Raw genomic sequence first — 19,254 nt, forward strand, 5'->3', positions numbered from 1 at the left:
CAATGAAGACTATGAACAGAATATAGCAAGCAGTTATTCCTTCACCATAACAGGTTGTATTGTTCTTAAGGAATTTGGAGCAATCGTGTAAACTAGGAACTTTAATGGCATATCTATCTTAATGGCTCTGCTTGAATAGCAAGATTGAAATGTAAATGAAAGCAGGACATGAGAAATGGTTAGCAGTGATGACTGTTACTGAAAAAGGTGAACTTAGTTTTAGGTGAACTATTTATGTAATGTGTTTATGGTAACTAAATTAATCACTTTATATTCACAAAGCAGCCCACCACCACCAGGGTTTAGAACAAACTCAAATATACTTCAATGAAAACAACTTTGACACACACATGCAAATTTGAACCTTGATCATAAAACATCCAATTTCTCAGCTGTTGCACCTTGACCTCTCATCTTGACACAAGGGTTAATAAGCAGAACATTGTACATCCCATCTTAAGACCTGACTCAGACGAGAGAATTATTTCATATTCACTCATATATTCATTATTAAGTGAATACAACATTGTTGAAGTCTGAAGATACTGATTGTCTGTTTACTTTACATGCATTTCATACTATATGCATTTATAAATACAGGGTGTCATATTCATGTATTTTATATACATCGTATATGAATTAAGACATATTTGAATTACATGAAGATTACAAATCAATTCATCCACACATGGATGCTCTTGGTTCTCTTGTAACAAAATGTCTAGAAGGTGGAGCATGTAGAAGTATGTTGGGGTGTGATTGGTGGAGAGATGCTTGTATTGTTCTCTTTGTCCAATCATTCAAAGCAGTTACTGGCTCCGCCCCAGGCTCTCTAGTATAAGAAGAGTTTGTAGTTGTAATTTATCCACAACTCCTCCAGGATATCAATCATTTCTTATCAGATCTGACTGTGGACTCCAGAATTCAGTGGAAGATGAACTCTCTCAACCCAACCAGGGACAGTTCTGCTGAACAGGAGGGACCCAAAGAAAATGGTATGTTACTTTCTCTACCTCCTTTCTAGTTTTAATTACCCTGCTCTGTTGTACTTTTATTACTTTACTTTTCAAGTTTTAAATTAAGCAGTCTCACTTGTCTCAATCTTATACTTTGTGTCTCAAACCTATAATTTGTGTTTCAATTGAATTTGACCTGTAGCTTTGCTGTAGATTATTTCTGCTCTTTATTGCTGCTTTGGCTCCTTGGTCCTGTGGTTTCTACTCAGCTTGTAGCTTGTATATATATATTACCATGGTTGGTTAACTTCCAAATTTCTAGGGAACAGCTTAATGTAAATAAGTACATTTGTACTATATTCCCACATCTCAACCATATTTCCTTTGTCTTTCTGCAAACCAGTGTTGAATCATCAGTCTGGCTTTCCTGTGCTACCAGCAGTGAATGAACAAAGAAGCTTGGCTAAACCAAAACAACGCTGCTGTGATCAGTGTGGACAACACTTCTCTAATATATCCACCCTTAAAATACACCAGAGAAGGCACACTGGAGAGAAACCCTATGGATGTGACCAGTGTGGACAACACTTCTCTCAAATATCCAGCCTTAAACGACACCAAATAATTCACACTGGAGAGAAACCCTATAGCTGTGAACAGTGTGGACAACACTTTTCTACGATGTTCAACCTTAAAACACACGAGAAAATTCACACTGGAGAGAAATCCTATGGATGTGATCAGTGTGGACAACACTTCTCTCGAATGGGCAGCCTGGAAAGACACCAGAGAATTCACACTGGAGAGAAACCCTATGGATGTGACCAGTGTGGACAACACTTTTCTCAAATGGGCAGCCTCAAACGACACCGAAGAATTCACACTGGAAAGACCATAACTGTGTGGGGGCAACTTTACGACACAATCTTCGTTAAATAGACACCAGAGAATTCACACAGGATTAAAATCCTAATTTTGGTCAATGTGGAATTAATTTTACACGCTTAAGCAGCCTAAAATGCGTGCACACATCAAAGATAACATTTTGTGAACTGTGTGACAAGCACTTCTTTAGAAAGGATCAGAAACATGCAACATGATGACCCATTGTTGTTCTTTTAAGCAGTTGTTTATTAAGACCGCTGAGCTGTTATGAACCTGCTACTAGTATATTAGCATTGCCGTTATAGATGTGTAGATACTAGTGTTACTAGTGATACTAATGTTTTAACACTGTGCACGAGAATGCTACTCACACTCAAGTTCTTGAGGTGGTGGCCCACAGCAGAATAAACTAAATAGTGGTCTTCAAGAGACAAGAAGGTGGCTGCACAGTGGTAGCCAATATTGTATTATAGGACGCAAAAAAACAAAGGTCTCTGTTCTTTGCGTCCTATAATAAAATATTGGCACTTTGGCTACCAGTGTGTGCAGCCACCTTCTTGTCTCTTAAAGACCACTATTTAATAATGTGTTAACATACATTGTAGTGCATGTAGTTTTCAAAGTAATGATTATAACATTACAGGTATGGTGGTGTCTGGTGTTGAAGACAGTACACATTGTTTTATATGTGTATGCCTTTTGACTTCTTGTATATTCTTGATTGCTGTTATAGATACCATACCTGTCTTAAATAGGTTTAGCATACCTGCTTTTGTAACTACGTATTGGCTATTGTTTCCTTATATATAATGGTATTTTTTCACTTCAATAGGCTACACCTAGTTGTTATATTGCATTGTTGTGTTATCACTGTCTTTGCTGAACATGATCAATATTACACTTATTGTACCAAGTGAGTGACAAATAAACCCTTCTTGATTGATTCTTAATTATTAGTTTTCTCATTTCTTGTATGAAGAATTTTCACGGTATTCATGATAAAATCACAGTAAGTTGGTGTCTGGCTGTGCCGCCAGTTAGTGCACTATTATTTAATAATTTAGTTTTCAAATATATATTTTTTATAAATGAATGAGGTTACTGTTCATCATTCTCACTGTGGACCTGTACATTATCCAATGAGCTGAATGGAACAACTTCACACATGAAGGGGTTCCAGGGAGTCCCTTGGTATAAATTACTTAGGCTATTTAGCTGATCTGCAAGCTCACACATCATGATGCCATGCATTGTGAGCTTGTAGATTAAAAAACATCATCGTGAAAGAGCGTGAAACATTTTGAAGGATTTAGAGTGTTTAAACCCAAATCTCTTCTGAGGATCCCTGGCACACAATCTGTTCAGATCTGTCCCGTGGCAAAATACATTCAATTTGGGGGTCCTTGACATAAGCCACTGTTTTAGTGTCCAGAGAGAGGACTGGAAAATATCACCAGCAAGGAGTTAACCCACAAGGCAATCAAATGAGTGTAAAGACAGACTTTAACAAGAGCCTTAAAAAATGACGGGAGACTGTGAGCAATCATTGTCTCCGTCAGGCCGAAAGGCATGGCGAGAGAGTATGTTTTGCCTCCTGTCCGTCCGTCCGTGTCTCCGCCACCATTGGCCCGGTCGCTGTGAAACTGCGCACACACAATCCCTGGATGCCACAGCAGAACCTCTGCCCCACATTTTTCAGATCAGCCTGTCATAGCGCCACCATGAGGCCGACTTTTGCAAAACAAATGTTTTGATATTACTCCTACAGATTTTCTCCAAAAAACACACACATCGGTACACAGTATCTTTATAGCCATGTGATCAACAGAGATCTGTCCGATTTTCCATATTCCATCCTGATTGGCTAAGATTGGCATCCAAAGTTTGCAGGATTGGTTAATTTTGAACAAAATGTTTCAAATCATGAACGCAGCATGCAATTTCCGTAAAATGTTCCACAGAGATTCCCACTTGGCCCAGGAATAAATGCCACTTGAAAACTTTCAAATCAGCCTCATGGTGGCGCTATAACAGGCCTATTCACGTTTTAGCTATAACTGCACCGATCTGCGTGAAACTTTGCACGCACACTCCTTAGAGGCCAAGGAAAAACTTTTGCCCTGCATTTTTCACATTATGCCTTTTAAAGCGCCACCAGGAGGCTGAGTTTTGTCAAACAAATTTTTTGCTCTTACTCCTTCAGATTCTGTCCAAAAATCACGCAAATTGGTACACATTATCTCTATAGTCGTGTGATCAAGATGGATGTGTCCGATATTTCATATGCCATCCTACCTGGCTAACATTGGCTTCCGGAGTTTGCAGGATAGGTCTGTTTTGATCAAAATTCCTCAAATCATGAATGCAGTGTGCGATTTCCATGAAATTTTGCACGCACAATCCCACGAGGCCGAGGCAGAAATGCCACCCTTTTCACATTGGCCTGTTATAGCGCTACCAGCAGGTCTAATTTAGCATACCACATGTTTGGAACAAAATGCCTCAACCCATGAATGCAGTGTCCGATTGCCATGCAAGGCCTAAGAAGAAATGGCACCCTTTTCACATTAGCCTATTATAGCGCCACCATGAGGCCATAATAACCTACCTGACCTGGCTCCGAGGAGCACTTTTTCTAGTTAAATAATGAAAACATTGCTGAGTGTAACAGTAGGACACAATAGTGAAAATCAATCTGCAACAGCATTGTCAATAAAGACAATTTCAATTGAACAGTGAATTAATTCTACCAGTGTACTATCAATTGCCCCAAAAAGTTAAACTCTAGTCAAATACTGTACATGGACATGATGTTTATTGCAAGAAAAGGGAGGGATATGGTAAAACTTCTGCTGCAGAATACTTTTTGAGTCTTATAATGTGTGAAGCTGTATGATTCCCAGTCTTCACAGACTCTTATGATGTGCCCAGCACCTCTAGGACTAAAAACCCACAACTGATGACAGATTGGTGTTAAATGTGACAAGTTGTCAGACTTGAGTTGTTCAAATGTCCTGTAACACACACAATGATGTGAAAGTTTGTCAGCGTCAACGTACCATGTTTCAGCACTTTTCATCACACTACTATCTTAATTCTTCTATTTGTAGTTTTGTATCAACCCATTCTTTCAAAAACATCCATTCTCCACCCAGATACAGGCTAACCCTAATCCCTAATCAGCACTGTCTCTAACCCCTAAGAGACAGTGGGGGCAGTAGCATGCCACTTGGACACAGGCCGGGGTCTGATCAGCCCCGGTCGGGTCGCCTGGAGGAAGGTGTCTGTTGCAAGACCCGAAACACCCGGTGACTCCAGGAAACAACACTGATGATGTGTCCAAGTTTGTGCATCAGTTGATGTTTTATTAACTAGTCATTGTATCAGTACAAGTGCTACTGAAGTATCCGTTCAAACATAAGTTCCATATAATTAATCATATTCCATAACTGGGATACAGAATTAGGCGGATCTGAGCTTGTGGAAAATACCCAGGATTGTCAAACCCCCGAGAATACCAGATGCATGTCTCTGCATTGACATGTAAAGATGGAACAGGCTGTCTGGTAGACCCTTTGTGTCTTGTTTTAGAGGAGTAAATCTTTAGAATTCCGGTGTTGACACTCGCAGGTGAAGGTACAGAGACAGCGCCTTGATTTGATTAACCAAAGAAACTTGTGTTTACACCTACAAGGGAGACCTATTGTCCTATTGTATACAGACTGTTTGAAGCTCGCCCCCCTGGAGGCCAACAGAGCCATTCTTTTGTTTTGGTTTGAGCTGATTACAGTACTATTGTCTTTATGCAAGGGAGAGGGCTAAGGTGAATGCAGCTGTTCTTTCTCTCTCTCTCCAAGAAATCTCTGTTTCTAGAAAGTCATGCAGACTCAGATTGAAGTCTTGTAATTATTCTGATTTCACACTAAATGCTTATTTTGTAGTAAATACACAAGAATGAACCGTGGTGAAAAGTGGTTGGAGGAGAAACCAGCTAATTGTACGTAACTTTTCTTCTTGAATCTAAGGAATAAGGTCAGGCTATTTAATCATCTCTTTCTGTCTAAATCACTCATGCAATTGTGAATGTATAATGTGTGTGGTCTTATTATAAAGCTTAAGAGATTTTGAACAAGGGTTACTAAACAAGGTTTTGTGCAAAAGTAAAGTTTGATAATTGGACATAATACAAGTTGGTACTTTGTAAACTCATGCAAATCAGAAAGCGGGGGGGGGGCTCGGCCACGACTCCTCAAGTATTCCTGTATTTGATGTGATAGGCCCACTGGGATTAGGGGCTGGGTTTAGCTACCTGACCCCTCCCCTTGTGAGCAGAAGGTAGACAGAGTATAAAATGACATGCTTGTATGTGATGACTGCGCGCTGCAGAATCAGACCTTAACCTGACAGTTTGCCTGTTGGGTGGAATAAAATGATACCTAACTGAAAACCTTGGACTGGAGCTTCCCTTCTTGAACCCTTCTCCAGGAGACTAATACAGCCACTCTTTCGACCAGAAATATACATCACTACCTTTAAAACAAAATCCAGAATAATGTTTCTTTCCTTAGTTCCCCACATTTTTAGTCCATGTCAGCCGAACATGCATCTGGAAGTGAAAATATAGCAAGTACCATGTGAGTCAGCAACACCACTGGTTGTGTTGACAATGCTGTCAGCTGCTAACCTGACGCTTCCAGATCCAAAGAAGCTTTCGTCACATTTGTTTCTCAGCTTATTTGGATCTGGGCTCTCGGGAGCCAATTCGATGAAGGGGCTGTTCCTTTTTTTCAAGATACTTGGTAGATGATTGGATGGGACCGTCTGTCTATCACCGTGTGGGCGTGCAAACACAACCAATCATATTGACGTGTCTACGTGACGTATGGTAGGCGCGACACCAGGAAGTCAACATCGTAGTCCAGTATTTCACCCACCACAACAAGAACTCTCAAGAAGTTGCCAAAAAAAAGTTATCATGGAGCTCGGAGATTTTTGCCGTTTTTGTAACACGAATCTGCGCATAAAAGGTATTTTAACGAATACAAGGAAGATATTTGATAGGCCTACTAAGCCTGACGAAACAAGTATTAACGAACGCCTGATAGCGTTAGGTTTAACACTGTTTAAAGACCCCTCCGTATCGTGTCGGATGTGTAGGTCATGTCTTCGCTTGCTTCAAAGAATGGAAGACGATTTTTCCATTTTAAGGCGCTGGGAAAAAGAGGACAAGGACAGAAGACCTCTAGAAACGGCTACCGCTACAGTAGAAACACCGACGTCACCTGAGGCATCTGGATCCGCGAGGACAGATAAACGGTACAGGGAACCTACGCCTTCTAAAACACCACGGAAGAGTAAAAAAGCTCTCACTCCATCTCGCACCCCTACAACGACTGCTCCAGCTGACTCCCCGACAACGACCCCATCTCGTCGGCTGTCTAAACCAACAACTGGGATGCCCGTACGGCGAAGCCTATTGGAGGTCAGTTCATATTGTGAAACTATTTCTAATTGTGTCTAACCTAATGCTGCCAACTTGCGCTAATCCAGCTGCATTGCCAGTTAAAATTGTATACATCTGCTGAGTATCCAGTGTACACTAATACACTGGGTTTTCATGTATTCATATTCTCATCTCATTCTGTATCCGTTCATTTAAAAATAGAACCATCTTAAAATGTATGACTCTATAGAACAGTGCTTCTCAACCTTTTCAGGCCGTGACCCCCCAAAATAATCATATTTGAACTGGGGACCCCCCAGATAAATATTGTGAAAATAGCTGATCTACAAGCTCATAACTTGTGATCTTGTAGATCGGCTATTTTCAATGTTTTGCGTCTTTCTTATATAATTTGACAATTTGGCCAATGTTTGACCAGTTTTTATAGTATAGTTTGTTGAATACTTTTGATGCAGTAATGGTAAAACAAAAATAGGTATTAAAAAGTCTTGAAAGTTATAAATTGTCACTTGCACTGTCGTTTGGGGACCCCCCCAAAATCATGTGGGGACAGCCCTGGGGGTCCCGACCCACAGGTTGAGAACCACTGCTCTAGAAGGCTGGAAGTCTGTTCTATCTTGACAATAGGGACAAAGGGCCTTTCTTCTGTTGATCTGATAAGCACACTTGGCTCAGGGCAAGAAATTAGAAAGGGTCTCATTTTACAGCAGGCTGGGGGGCTGTCCCCCAAATCCTGCTTCACTGTCTGTTCTCACTTACTTCACAAATCTCTTCCAAGCAGGCCTGGTAACTCACAACTTTTAAAATATACTACACTGGTTAATGACTTTTCAAAGGAAATGTGACTAGGCAGGCTGTCATTAGCTAATATTCCCTCTCCATGGAGATAATATTTGGCTCGTACTACTATAATGTGACATCATTTATCTTTGTTATCTGGCAGGGTCTAATCTCCCTTAACATCTCACAGCCCATCCTCCCTCCAACCTTACCTACAGAGGGGGGAGGGTGGTTGTTAAACAGGCAGATGTTAGGGAAGGGTGTTGGATAAACAGACTTAAATGAGTCACATGGTGTCAGAAACAATACATGTGAAATAAACCTGTAACACCAAACAGCCATTCTCCCTAACCAATCGACATTCTAATACACAGTGGGACTTACCTTAACTTACCACCTACCTCTTTTGTGTATAATTTAAACTAATTGAACACAAATAAATTGCATATTTATTCCAGCATCTTTGCATGCTGCAATATTGTCTTATTTGCACAGTTTATATACTGATACTGGATTTTTATATACTGTACTGTATATATATATATCTATATATCTGTGCATAGTAGCAAATATTTATGTTTGCCTCTGTTCAGCTTTGTTGTCATGGTTTGTAGCAGTTTTCTGTCTCAGTGCATTAAGAGTAACAAAAAAGGATTATAATTCCTTTTAAGTGAGCACGTATTAGGCCAATAATCATGATCCATTATATTTAAAAATGCATAGTCACACTTATGATTATTTAATAATAAACCCCTTTGTTTTTCTTTCAGGTTACTATCAGGGGTAGAACAATAGTGTGTGACAACAACACCGCAGGGATTGTCGAACACCTCACCAAGGAAAATTGGACAACAGCAGCCAATCTGATTGTCAGACACCAAGAACTGTTTGGAGAACTTAAGAACAATGTCCTACAATTAATAGAGGATGAGAGCAAAAAAATGTGTAGTCCATCCCAGGGTTTTATGTTGTGGTGGTCATTGGCAGATGATTTGAAGGAATTTTCATTCGCCAAGTTGCTGTCAGATCTCCAGTCTATGTCACCATTCATATTTTCTATATTTAATCAACTCACCAAACAGTCTCCCCATGTCACCTGTGCTGCTGCTGCAATAGCTCTGAGAGGAAGGGAACCACGATTATCAGCCTTTGCTTATTATGTGGACAGTGTTCTACAGTATGGAGGGGCAAAGAAGGCAGTTTTTAAAAGGCTTAGCAAACTGGGTATAACCACAACACACACCAACGCTGTGAAAAAGCTTACCGAATTGGCAAACACCTGCGGCGAAGAATTTCACATACTGCAAGTAGCCAGTGAAATCTTCGGGAACCCAGACACTGCCGACAGAGTTGATCAAGTCAGCCTCACAGACACTGCTGAAGGTGGAGGTGCTATGGCTGCAGATGGAACTCCTGAAATCAGCCCACTGAGTGACACAGCGATCCAGAAGCTTGATGAAGCTATCCTCAGCTTTGATCTGTCTGTCGTGTCAGGTTAGAAGGGCCATTCTTTTTGTTGATCGTTGTTTATTTTGTCGCTGCATTAGTGTTTTAACCTTTAATTTTATGAGTCCTTTTATGTGTTAACATTTTTTGTCTGTGTGTGTGTGTGTGTGTGTGTGTTATACAGATGAAACCACCCAAAGCACCATGGAGAACACCATCGATGCACAGGGAGGTGCTGTACTCCCCAGCGGCACTTCACAGACTGATCAAGGGACTGGCGATGGCACAAATCTATCCGGCAGTGTCTTGCCGCTAGGACCATCACAACCAACACCACCATCCACATATTCCATCATATTTGACAATCTGGATTTCTTCATCCGCCCACACCAGCAGTCTACTAGCCAAGCGAACAAATCTATCCACTGGGTTCACCACATGGCTGTAGAAGACAGAGTGTCCATAACCCATCTCAGCAGGGACAAGCCAACTCAGCCAATTATGGACTATGACATTGGGAACTCCCTTCCTGGTCCTGAGATCCAAGCCCATATGCGACGAGAGTTTGTTGTCCTAGGGAGCCGCATTCTGACCAAGTACCTGGAGGCTTTCAAGCCATTATCTTCTGTAGTGGCTAGTCACATCCCTCACCAATATTCAGACACAATGTCAGAGGCCTCCACTCACGTAAGTATTAAATTACGTACACTACAACTGTCAGTTGTACCATTGAGTTAACTTTTTAAGTTGAGCAAGTAATAACTTGTTTACTGGCATAGGTTATAAACTAAAAACATTATGCTATTATAATCCATATATTCTTCCTTCATAGCATCCTCTTGGACTTCTGTTCAAAGATGAGAACAAAACTGGGGACTTGGTTGACGTTTTACAGCACCTCCAGAATGAGTAAGTATGGCTTGTCTTGGAATGTATGAAACACAATGTTTGTATTCGTGCAGTTTGTCAATTCCACGGCATGCAAAAAAAAGAGTCAGTGTTTGTGCATTTCAGCGGCCATTGCTTATCAAAAAGTGACACTTGAACTTGCCAAATTAGTGATTTTCTTCTAACACTAGTCATCGCAATCACATCATGGAATTACCGGATTGACATCGCACAATTGCCCAACTTTGCATGTCATAGACACCAATATTGTTGAGTGCAGGGGCTTTATTACATGCTGCATGTGCCCCACAGGCCTTATTTAGTTTTGAACTAAGGAAAATATATATTTTTACTTGCATATGCATCTGAAGGGAAGGGTTTTGATAAAGCTAGTAAGTCTATTTGATGTGTCATGTAGGTATGTGCCAAAGGACCCACATGGACTGGAAAGTGTGTTTGTAGGTGGAGACAGACTGACAGAGGGGAACAGTCGGAACATCCAGTTGTCCTTTGCAGAAGGAGAGAGCAGGGAAGACAGACTGGAAGGCCTTGTCTTCAAGTTTGAGGATTGGCATGCAATCCGGAACCTGTTTGAGGTGGGTGAACTCACTCAATGTTTGACCTCAAACTGTTTATTCACAACAGTATGGACTAGCAGCCAATTACTGTACCACTTCCCCTGAAAACAAAGTTTGGACTAACTTGACTTATCTATGCTATCATGCTAATTATCATGAAAATAATTTCCTCCTAAATGAAATTGTTTGCTTACTGTACTACAAAATGATTTGGATTTTAGATCTATCATCTGGTCTTTTACAAGGAGGATTCAGCCAGAGATCATGGGACACTGTTTTCAAATATGAACAGGTTGAGGTAAAAAAGAAATGTTCAAAGTCTTCTGTTCTGTTTTTATATACCGTATACATATTCTGATTCTAAGAGCCTTGTTAACTATTTTCCAAATCTTTTGCAGCGATGTTCTTGTCACTGATGAACTCCAGCCACCATGAATTCCGGCTTGGTACTTCATCATTACGACTTACTGTGCTCTGTTCTACCGCCAGGGGAAATCCAGTCCAGCCAACATGAATTCAGGCTTGGTACTGCTGGGGGGAGGGGGGGGGGGGCTGACTACTGACAACTGACGACTGATGATTTCTGACTTGATGAGCGATGACCCGGGTTTGTGTTTGTATTGTCTGTATATGTTTATGTGTGTTTGTGTTCATGTGATTTCAACCTTTCAATCGACTATAAAGCCCCTCACCTACTTCACTGACAACTTTTAACCCATCTTACCCTCCCAGTCCCCCAGATCCACCTAAACTTGCCTTTTCTATACCCCCAAGTCTAACTCCTCTCCCATCCACTGATGTCTGTCTGTCCGTCTCATGTTTTGTCGACTGTTTGACTAACATTGTCTCCTTATTTTGTACTGTATAGCGGCTTTGAATTCTTGCAAAGCGGTATACAAGTAATTAACTAATTCTTGTATTATTATGTAATACTTTACTAATATATGTGTGTCCTGTTAAGTAACTCCTGCCACCACGATTTTGTCTGGTGGTCCCCTACATATCATCATCATCAGCAGTTATTATTCTTTGCCTCCTTCCTCTTTTTTTACTTCTCATATTTTTGCAGTTGCAGCAATGCAAAAAAAGGTCCACATGCTGCGTTCAACGCATATAAAGAGATGGTGCAAAAGGACACTGCTGCTCTTTTCCTGGCTGCCACAATGGAGCACTTTGGACTGAACAATGTCACAGGTACACAATTGATTGTCACTAATTATGGTCACATAGTAGTTGTCCACATTATTATATATTCTTTCAAAACATTTCAATTATGAATGTGAAAATGTTTGACTAGGATATCTATTCTTTTTTTATGTGAACACATGTCAGATAGAACTCCTATTCGCCAGACACTAGATTTTATAATAGTAGATTTTATCATTTTTGTGTTTGAAATCTATCGTCAACTTACCCATTTCACCAGCACTTGGCTGATGCAAATTTCCTGGGCATCTCAATTTCTTTTTGGAATTGTAGTTTAAATGTCATGGCTCTTTTGTCTTTTCTATTGCTTCCACGACTACGTTATAGTAATTCTTGTTCTTTTAAATATGTCTCAACAGATGTGCCAGAGGACTTCATCCCCAAGGACATCAGGTCTGGGTCACCAGATGTGAAAAGGACCTGGTTGCATAAAGCCGTGACCCAAATTGTGGACCGGTTTGTCATGTTTAATGACATCTCAGACACTGTGAAAGGTATCAGACAATGTGCCAGTGATCGTCCTCCACCGGGGAAGGAGCTCCAATGCCGCATGCCAAGTTGTCCCAAAACATACAAGTACAGCAAGGCCAGGGAGAACCACGAGCATAAAATTCACGGCTTAACTGTACCTACAGTGGGTGTGCCAGATCCAGTCATGCCTAGTTCCGTGGACCACAAACAACAGCACACAGAAGCAAGACTCAGCTTTGGCTTCATGCTGTCCAACATGCAGGATGCAGTGAAGGAGGGAGATGGAGAGAGGTTACTGAGGATGTACTCTGTAGCATTGCTATTCTACAAGGCCTATGGCCATACCCAATACTCCTACAGTACACTCCTGCTGACCGTGCAGGTCAACGCCACTCTCTCCCCTCGCCTAGCACACAGTCTGACCTGGAACAGGTTCTGGAATGGGAGCGGAGGGATGGGCAAGAATATTTCTCTTGATTTGCATCTGGAACACCTTAACAATTTCTTGAAATCGTTCCTGAAGCGCACAGGCCCAAACATGACAGAGAAAGCAGCAGACAGGATCAGCAAGTCCATTGGGGTTCTGAAGGACATGATGGACATCACAGACACTGAGCTGGACGTTTCAAAGTCCAGCGGCATCCATCATGCCCGTGACCAGACTGACGACATTATAGCACTTGTTGAGGTTCTCAGAGAGGCCGAGCTGTTCAAAAACCAACCAGGCAGACAGTTCACAGCCTTCCCCAAGTTCAACAGAAACCTGCTTTCAAAAGTGAAGCACAGCGAGGTGTGGGGTTGGATGAGGTCGAAGTTGAAGGAGTGGAAGGGTGTCCCTATTTGAACAATGACAGCATAAGGTTCACAGACTCAGAGACTTACTTAAGATTACATAAAGTGTGTGACGCAGACACCACCGCGAACAGAGAATTCATTTTCTCTCCCTCCCGCTCCACCTTTTCAAAACCAACTTTCTACCAGAGAGATCATGGAACAGTTTTCCAACATGAACAAGTTGGGGTAAAAAAAAAATGAAAGTGTTCTCTTTTTATATATACTGTACATATTCTGAATCAAACAGCCTTGTTAACTATTTTCCAAATGTTTTGCTCCACCTTTTCAAAACCGACACTTCACAGGACCCACGCTGCACCTCGATGTCATCACCCCCTGGTCCAGAGCTGGCCTGCGCTGAGCCCTGTGCAAAAATGATTCTCCTGTCCTACCAAGGCAAGAACACACAAGAGCTAAGTCTCCTTCAACATCCCGAAAATAACGTTTCACCTCTTGCACGCATAGATAAAATTGAATACTGGTATAGTCCCCACTCCATTGGGGTGTTATTTTTGTCACATAATTATATGTATATATATGCACAAAGGTGAAATTCATCCTCTGCTTTTTACACATCCTAGAACAACTAGGAGCAATTAGGGGTTAAGAGTCTTGCTCAAGGAAACACACATCGACACATTGCCTGGCCTGGAATCATACGCAGTAGCGACGTCCATAATGGTTCCCCCAAGAGTGTCTGCTCCAATCCAGCACAACTCTGCAGCTTCACAGCAGTAACGGCTCTACGGCTGGGTCAACCAAGGGCTCTGGCTTCCCAGGCGGGCTCAGTAACCACTCAGCTATGGGGTATGCAATTCATATTTCAACACTATTCATACTGCCCTGTGTGTTGCCTTGTTTTCACTATGCCGTCTGAACAATATTTGCATCAAAGGTTCAGTTTTGATGTCAACATCCATGTAATCATAACAGTAAAACGTGTTTACACTTTATTCACTAATCCCGTACTACCTCAGTGGATAGACTTACCCTCATCTAATAACATATTCAGCTTGAATAAAGCCTTTGTCTTCCATTGACAAACATGACCATTTTATTGGTTTTTCTCTTTTTCCCTCACACCTGCACCCTTGTGTCTCCCCCCCCCCCCCTTTTCTCTCCCTCTGCAGCCGCAGTACTGTTGGGGGACGTAATCTGATCGTAGCGACCTCCCTGGCAGCTTTAGGCACATTAAATATAGGCTGTGTTGCCCTTCGCACATGACAAGTGATAAGAGAGCAGATACAGAGGAATCCCATCAACACCACAGAAACATTATTGCCACCTGGGCCCCCATGCTGAACTTGACGAAGAACACCCCTGCACGATATCTACGCCCCGACTTTTGACCTCAAGGAGGGTACGGATCTGACTGGCGCTTGGGGGTTGGGGCCCCTGTGTATAATACGGGGGGCTCCGGTCTCAGGCCCCAGGAGGGTACGGACCCGGGGGCTCAGGAGTGGGACCTCCGTCTCTTAGCTCATTCAGTGCCAAGTACATTTGTTAATGGCACTGGATGGGTTGGGGGAGGGGGGGGGCCTAGTCTTGGGCTCTGTCGGAACCTCCTCCTCCGGGCTCGGAAAAGTGACCACCTCAACCAGAGGAATTGGAGAAGAAGAAACAAAAATGCATACATTTTACAAGAGAAAATAATAATACACATGTTAGAATACTTGCTTCTAAAGGAAAACTCAGTGGGAGTGCCCCACTGAGGGACCCTAAGTTTAGTAATACACTTATTGGAATCAAATGACAAATGTTGTGTGATTGTCCCCATTAAGAGCTCATGTCCAGATGGTAGGTTTGGGACTGCCCCAGCCTAGTTCAGAGTTTCCCCTTCAAAGAAAAGGGTTTTCCTCGGCTCACATGACTCAAATAGGAAAAATGGGACCTGATTTTTTTAAAACATGCAATATGTTATGCTAGATGATAATTGCTATAAAGTACTGTTTAGATTTTAATCTTGTGTTGTTGTGGGTACTAAATTCGTACCCAAGGAGGGGTTGATGGTCCATTGTGGAACCTTGGGCCGTCAACCTTTACTTTATAGAGTGCAGTCAGAAGACAGGCCTTGATAGCCACAGCGTTGATATACTGAATGTAATAGATAAGAACTTGAGAATTCTCCAGGCGCTCAACCGAACGCTTGTTTGCATGCAGACTTAGATGTGGAGCGAATTGCCTTCGTGATATATCAGGTCGTATTGTTTTAATATTAATTTGCTGTTCTTTTATTCACATAGTATAGAGGGAATCTCCCTTGTTTGTCAATAAAGATGCCTTGCGCATGTGAACGGTAATTTCTGTGTATGTCGTCTATAAACTAGACTTTAGGGTTTTATTGAACCAAGAGTGACAGGTCTGCCACGGCACATCAGTACAGATGCCACCGAATGCTCTTGGCCTAGAGTTCTAGCTGTCCTTCAACCCAGCAGCCACAGCCTGTCATTACATGGCATCTTTATTTTTCTCATTACTTTCACACACATTGCAGGATGTAAGAAAATATGTATATCGAATTTGCACTTTTTAACGAAGGGTACTTGAAAAGGATATGACTAGTTGGGATCCTATTGAATATAGGCTACGCATGTTGTGTTTTTATAATCCTGTTATATATATATTGTTGGGATTTTCCCCTACCTGAATATGCGCAACTATGGCATTTAGTTTTTTATAAATAAATATTTTCATTTGCCTCACTTGTTCATGTTTACTTTCTAAAACTACGTCATAACATGTTTCTACAGTATCAAAGTTGAATCCCATGTGTAAAATGGCAAACTGATCAATGCCTCTAGCCTAATGATTTGAAACAATCAATTTGAACATGGGGGAAAGCAGGGACATACAGTACCAGTCTTGTGATAAAAGGTTATTATCAATCTAAAAGTGATATATTTGCATACCTGGAAAATAAACAACAGATTTTTTGCAGCGACAAACTTTTAATCACTTATGTTCAAATTACATACAAAACAATTTTAATCATGAGCATTCAGTCAACTAAATATTCCACAGCTTTAGTTGACAACCAATCTGAGTCTTATAAGGGCCTTTAATGGTCAACTGCTTATTCGTCAGACGACTCTGAGCTGCTGTGCTGTGTTCCCATCTCAAAGTCCTCATCATCTTCATCAAAATACCCTGTATAATCGATGTCTGGCTCAGTGAAGCTATCCTCTTGAGAAGAAGGCTCTACATCCTCAATGTCACCAAAGACTTCATTGATGATTAGCAGAATTTCTCTCGTTTTTTTCTGAATACTGGAAGGTTTCTAAGAATGTAAGACAAGTCAAATATGTGTGTGCAGCGTTCTACTACTGCATCTATGAGCTCAGCACTGAAACCAGTACATGCTGACTTGCTAGTGTAGACATGTGCTGTGTCTTTTTCTAAACAACTCATATACTCCTCTAACATTTCCCGGATAAGAGATTTGTCCTCTTGTGTTACCACTCTACATTTCCCTTGCATGCCAACATCTTGTTCTATTACCTCATGTTTGGGGATAGGCTCGTCACAATTTTCACCTGCACATGAACATACAGAGTGGCAATAGCTGCAGCAGACATGCCCTGGCTCTACACTTGTGGGCTGGTTTTCAAAATGACTGTACAGTGCTTTTCTAAAGCAGCTCTTAGTGCCAGTGTGTATCAGTTCTTTCACTTCTGGAGCAGCCCTTTCAGTTTTTTTTATAGCAAGCAAAATTGCATGTGACTGTAACCCATTTCTGCCAGCCCTTCCAGCTTGTTGAACAATGTCTTCAACATCCTCTGGCAAACCATACATTACAACATGAGAAACATTAGGGAAATTCAAGCCCATCCCAAGAGCTATGGTTGCAACAGCCACTCTGCAGCTCCCCTCTCCCTCTCCACTAAAGGAGGCCAAAACTCTGTCTTTGTACTTTGACAGTGTGTTTCTGTGGAAGATTCCTAAAAGGTGGTTCTCAGACTTCTGATCCCGGTCTCTGTTAACCCAAGCATCTTCTCCCAATTCTGCTTTAAGATAGGTGAACACTCTGCCAACTGACTTCAGTGTTCTGCAATAGATTATGATGGGAGACATTGATAGACCCTTATCTTTGACCTCCTTTACTACCCAGTCCATACAGTTCAAGTTATCGGCAGGAACCCGACTCAGTCCCAGCCTGATGTTTCTCCGGTTTGGGCTAACAGTCACGAGAGTTGCCTCCTCCATATTCAGCATCCTGGTCACACGGCCTCTGTTCTTGTTATCAGCAGATGCTGTCAACGCTAACACAGGTAAACCTGAAAGACAATAAGTGCACATGTATCAGCAAACAAGCATTAATGAAGAATTCCTGTAGGCTACACTTTCTAGAGCGTTATAAAGGCAAAATAATTAGGTTATTTATGTTATCGGGTAGCTTCAGGTAAAGACTGACATTTCCAGATATCATACTGCATTTTCTTTACATGACAAATAACTACACTTGGACAGCACCAACTTCTATGACCTGCTTCTGTAGTGTATACACCCCTCCCCCTAACCTGGCTAAAGAGTGGGGTTAGCCTCCCCAAGTTGCCAGCACAACACACCCCTCCCCCTAACATTAAAAATAGGGGGATTAACCCAACCAGGTTGCCAGCCCAATGCACACACAAAAGAAACAGCCCCCCCAACATCACCCCCCCCCCCCCTCAGGTAGCAGCACAATGCAGCCCCCCTTCCAAACACAATCAATGCCCCTTTTCTGTATTGATATTAATTAATCATGTATTTAATCATGTAGCATTACTGTGTTTCAAAACTCACCTTCTTTGACTAGGGATCTTAGTTCATTCAGCCTGGAAAAGGCTTCTCTGAAGGCAGGCTTCCCGTTTGCTCCCAGTCCCCTGGTTGAAAGAAAAATAAATCCTACATTGAGTCTAGGTAGCAGCAACAGTAACGTGCATAGTTGCATTACAGCAATACAGTTACAGTAAGATCTGTGTTTAACATTTGGTCTGTTTGTGTGTGTTAGCTTATTGTTTATAATAGAATGTTTGACCTAAATAAAACAAATGTTACAACACTTCGTCTTGGAACTACTGTAACCGTATTTATAAACACGCTGCTCTGTTTTACAGTTTAACATTACAGTGTAATGTGTAGTGTAACAATTACACTATACAGCCATTTAACGGCGTTTAGCTTACCATTTGTATGCGACGTGAACTTCATCGACGACAATGCCCAGTAGGTTTTCACGATACACTTTTGAGGAAAGCATATCACGCCATTTATCCTCCAGTAACCACAATTCCGGGCCACCAAAGACCAGCTGACATCGGCCGTCGAGGATGGCGGCGTGTGCTGCATTATCTACAAGTTGCCCAGCATAGAGTCCCAGATTCGTAGCCTCTTTGATTTGATCTGCTACGAGTGCAGTTAAAGGAGAAACCACGATCAATATAGGCTTCGGCTTCGTCCCCCAGTACTTTCACTACCAGTGGAGCTAGTTGGTAAATTAAACTCTTGCCGAAGCCAGTCGGGAGGAGAGCAAATACATCTTTTCCACGCAGAAAAGCCTTCAATGCTATTGTTTGCTCTTCTTTCAACGAAGAAATATTGTCCAGTTGAGAAATAACTGTTGTTATTGCAGCATCAATCGTCATATCGGTGTTGCTTATTGTAGTGAGTCACACACTGGATGATATCGCAGCATATGAACACAGGACGTAATTATCTCATAAACCATATAAATATAATTTATGAATCAATTACAATATAATAATAC

At 41.6% G+C, this 19,254-nt stretch overlaps 2 protein-coding genes and 1 long non-coding RNA gene across 5 annotated transcripts; 2 read left to right on the plus strand and 1 right to left on the minus strand.

Moving 5' to 3' along the window:
• The first annotated feature begins 11,266 nt into the window (after positions 1-11,266).
• On the plus strand, positions 11,267-13,588 carry LOC308104717 (uncharacterized protein). 3 transcript variants are annotated; one of them, XM_080455217.1, is made up of 4 exons: positions 11,267-11,295; positions 11,396-11,443; positions 12,067-12,191; positions 12,563-13,588. In XM_080455217.1, the coding sequence occupies exons 3-4, from the start codon at positions 12,119-12,121 to the stop codon at positions 13,516-13,518; spliced, it is 1,029 nt and encodes a 342-aa protein (XP_080311343.1). In that variant the 5' UTR covers positions 11,267-11,295; positions 11,396-11,443; positions 12,067-12,118; the 3' UTR covers positions 13,519-13,588. The 3 variants fall into 3 exon arrangements, with proteins under 3 accessions (XP_080311343.1, XP_080311342.1, XP_080311344.1); XM_080455216.1 differs by lacking the exon at positions 11,267-11,295 and having other exon boundaries at positions 11,396-11,522; XM_080455218.1 differs by lacking the exons at positions 11,267-11,295; positions 11,396-11,443 and adding an exon at positions 11,539-11,604.
• A 259-nt stretch (positions 13,589-13,847) lies between these two features.
• On the plus strand, positions 13,848-15,388 carry LOC308104666. The gene is made up of 3 exons (XR_013934840.1): positions 13,848-13,904; positions 14,090-14,315; positions 14,639-15,388. It is a non-coding gene; the product is annotated as an uncharacterized lncRNA (long non-coding RNA).
• Positions 15,389-16,581: 1,193 nt separating this feature from the next.
• On the minus strand, positions 16,582-18,769 carry LOC308104403 (putative ATP-dependent DNA helicase Q1; the record flags this gene model as incomplete). The annotated part of the gene is made up of 4 exons (XM_080454811.1): positions 18,674-18,769; positions 18,291-18,370; positions 17,304-17,782; positions 16,582-16,785 (listed from the first exon to the last, which is right to left on the minus strand). Exons 1-4 carry the CDS (start codon positions 18,745-18,747, stop codon positions 16,582-16,584), a joined length of 837 nt encoding a protein of 278 aa, XP_080310937.1. The 5' UTR covers positions 18,748-18,769.
• Between the last annotated feature and the right edge of the window lie 485 nt (positions 18,770-19,254).

Source organism: Gymnoscopelus braueri (genome assembly GCF_963280865.1).
Source record: "Gymnoscopelus braueri genome assembly, chromosome: 17".
NCBI classification, from domain to species: Eukaryota; Metazoa; Chordata; class Actinopteri; order Myctophiformes; family Myctophidae; genus Gymnoscopelus; species Gymnoscopelus braueri.

Bases quoted from the DNA above. Each gene is read 5' to 3' on its own strand.
- LOC308104717 (XM_080455217.1), top strand. From the start codon at position 12,119: ATGGTGCAAAAGGACACTGCTGCTCTTTTCCTGGCTGCCACAATGGAG. The intron at 12,192-12,562 runs GTACACAATTGA...ATGTCTCAACAG, and splicing joins TGGACTGAACAATGTCACAG to ATGTGCCAGAGGACTTCATC.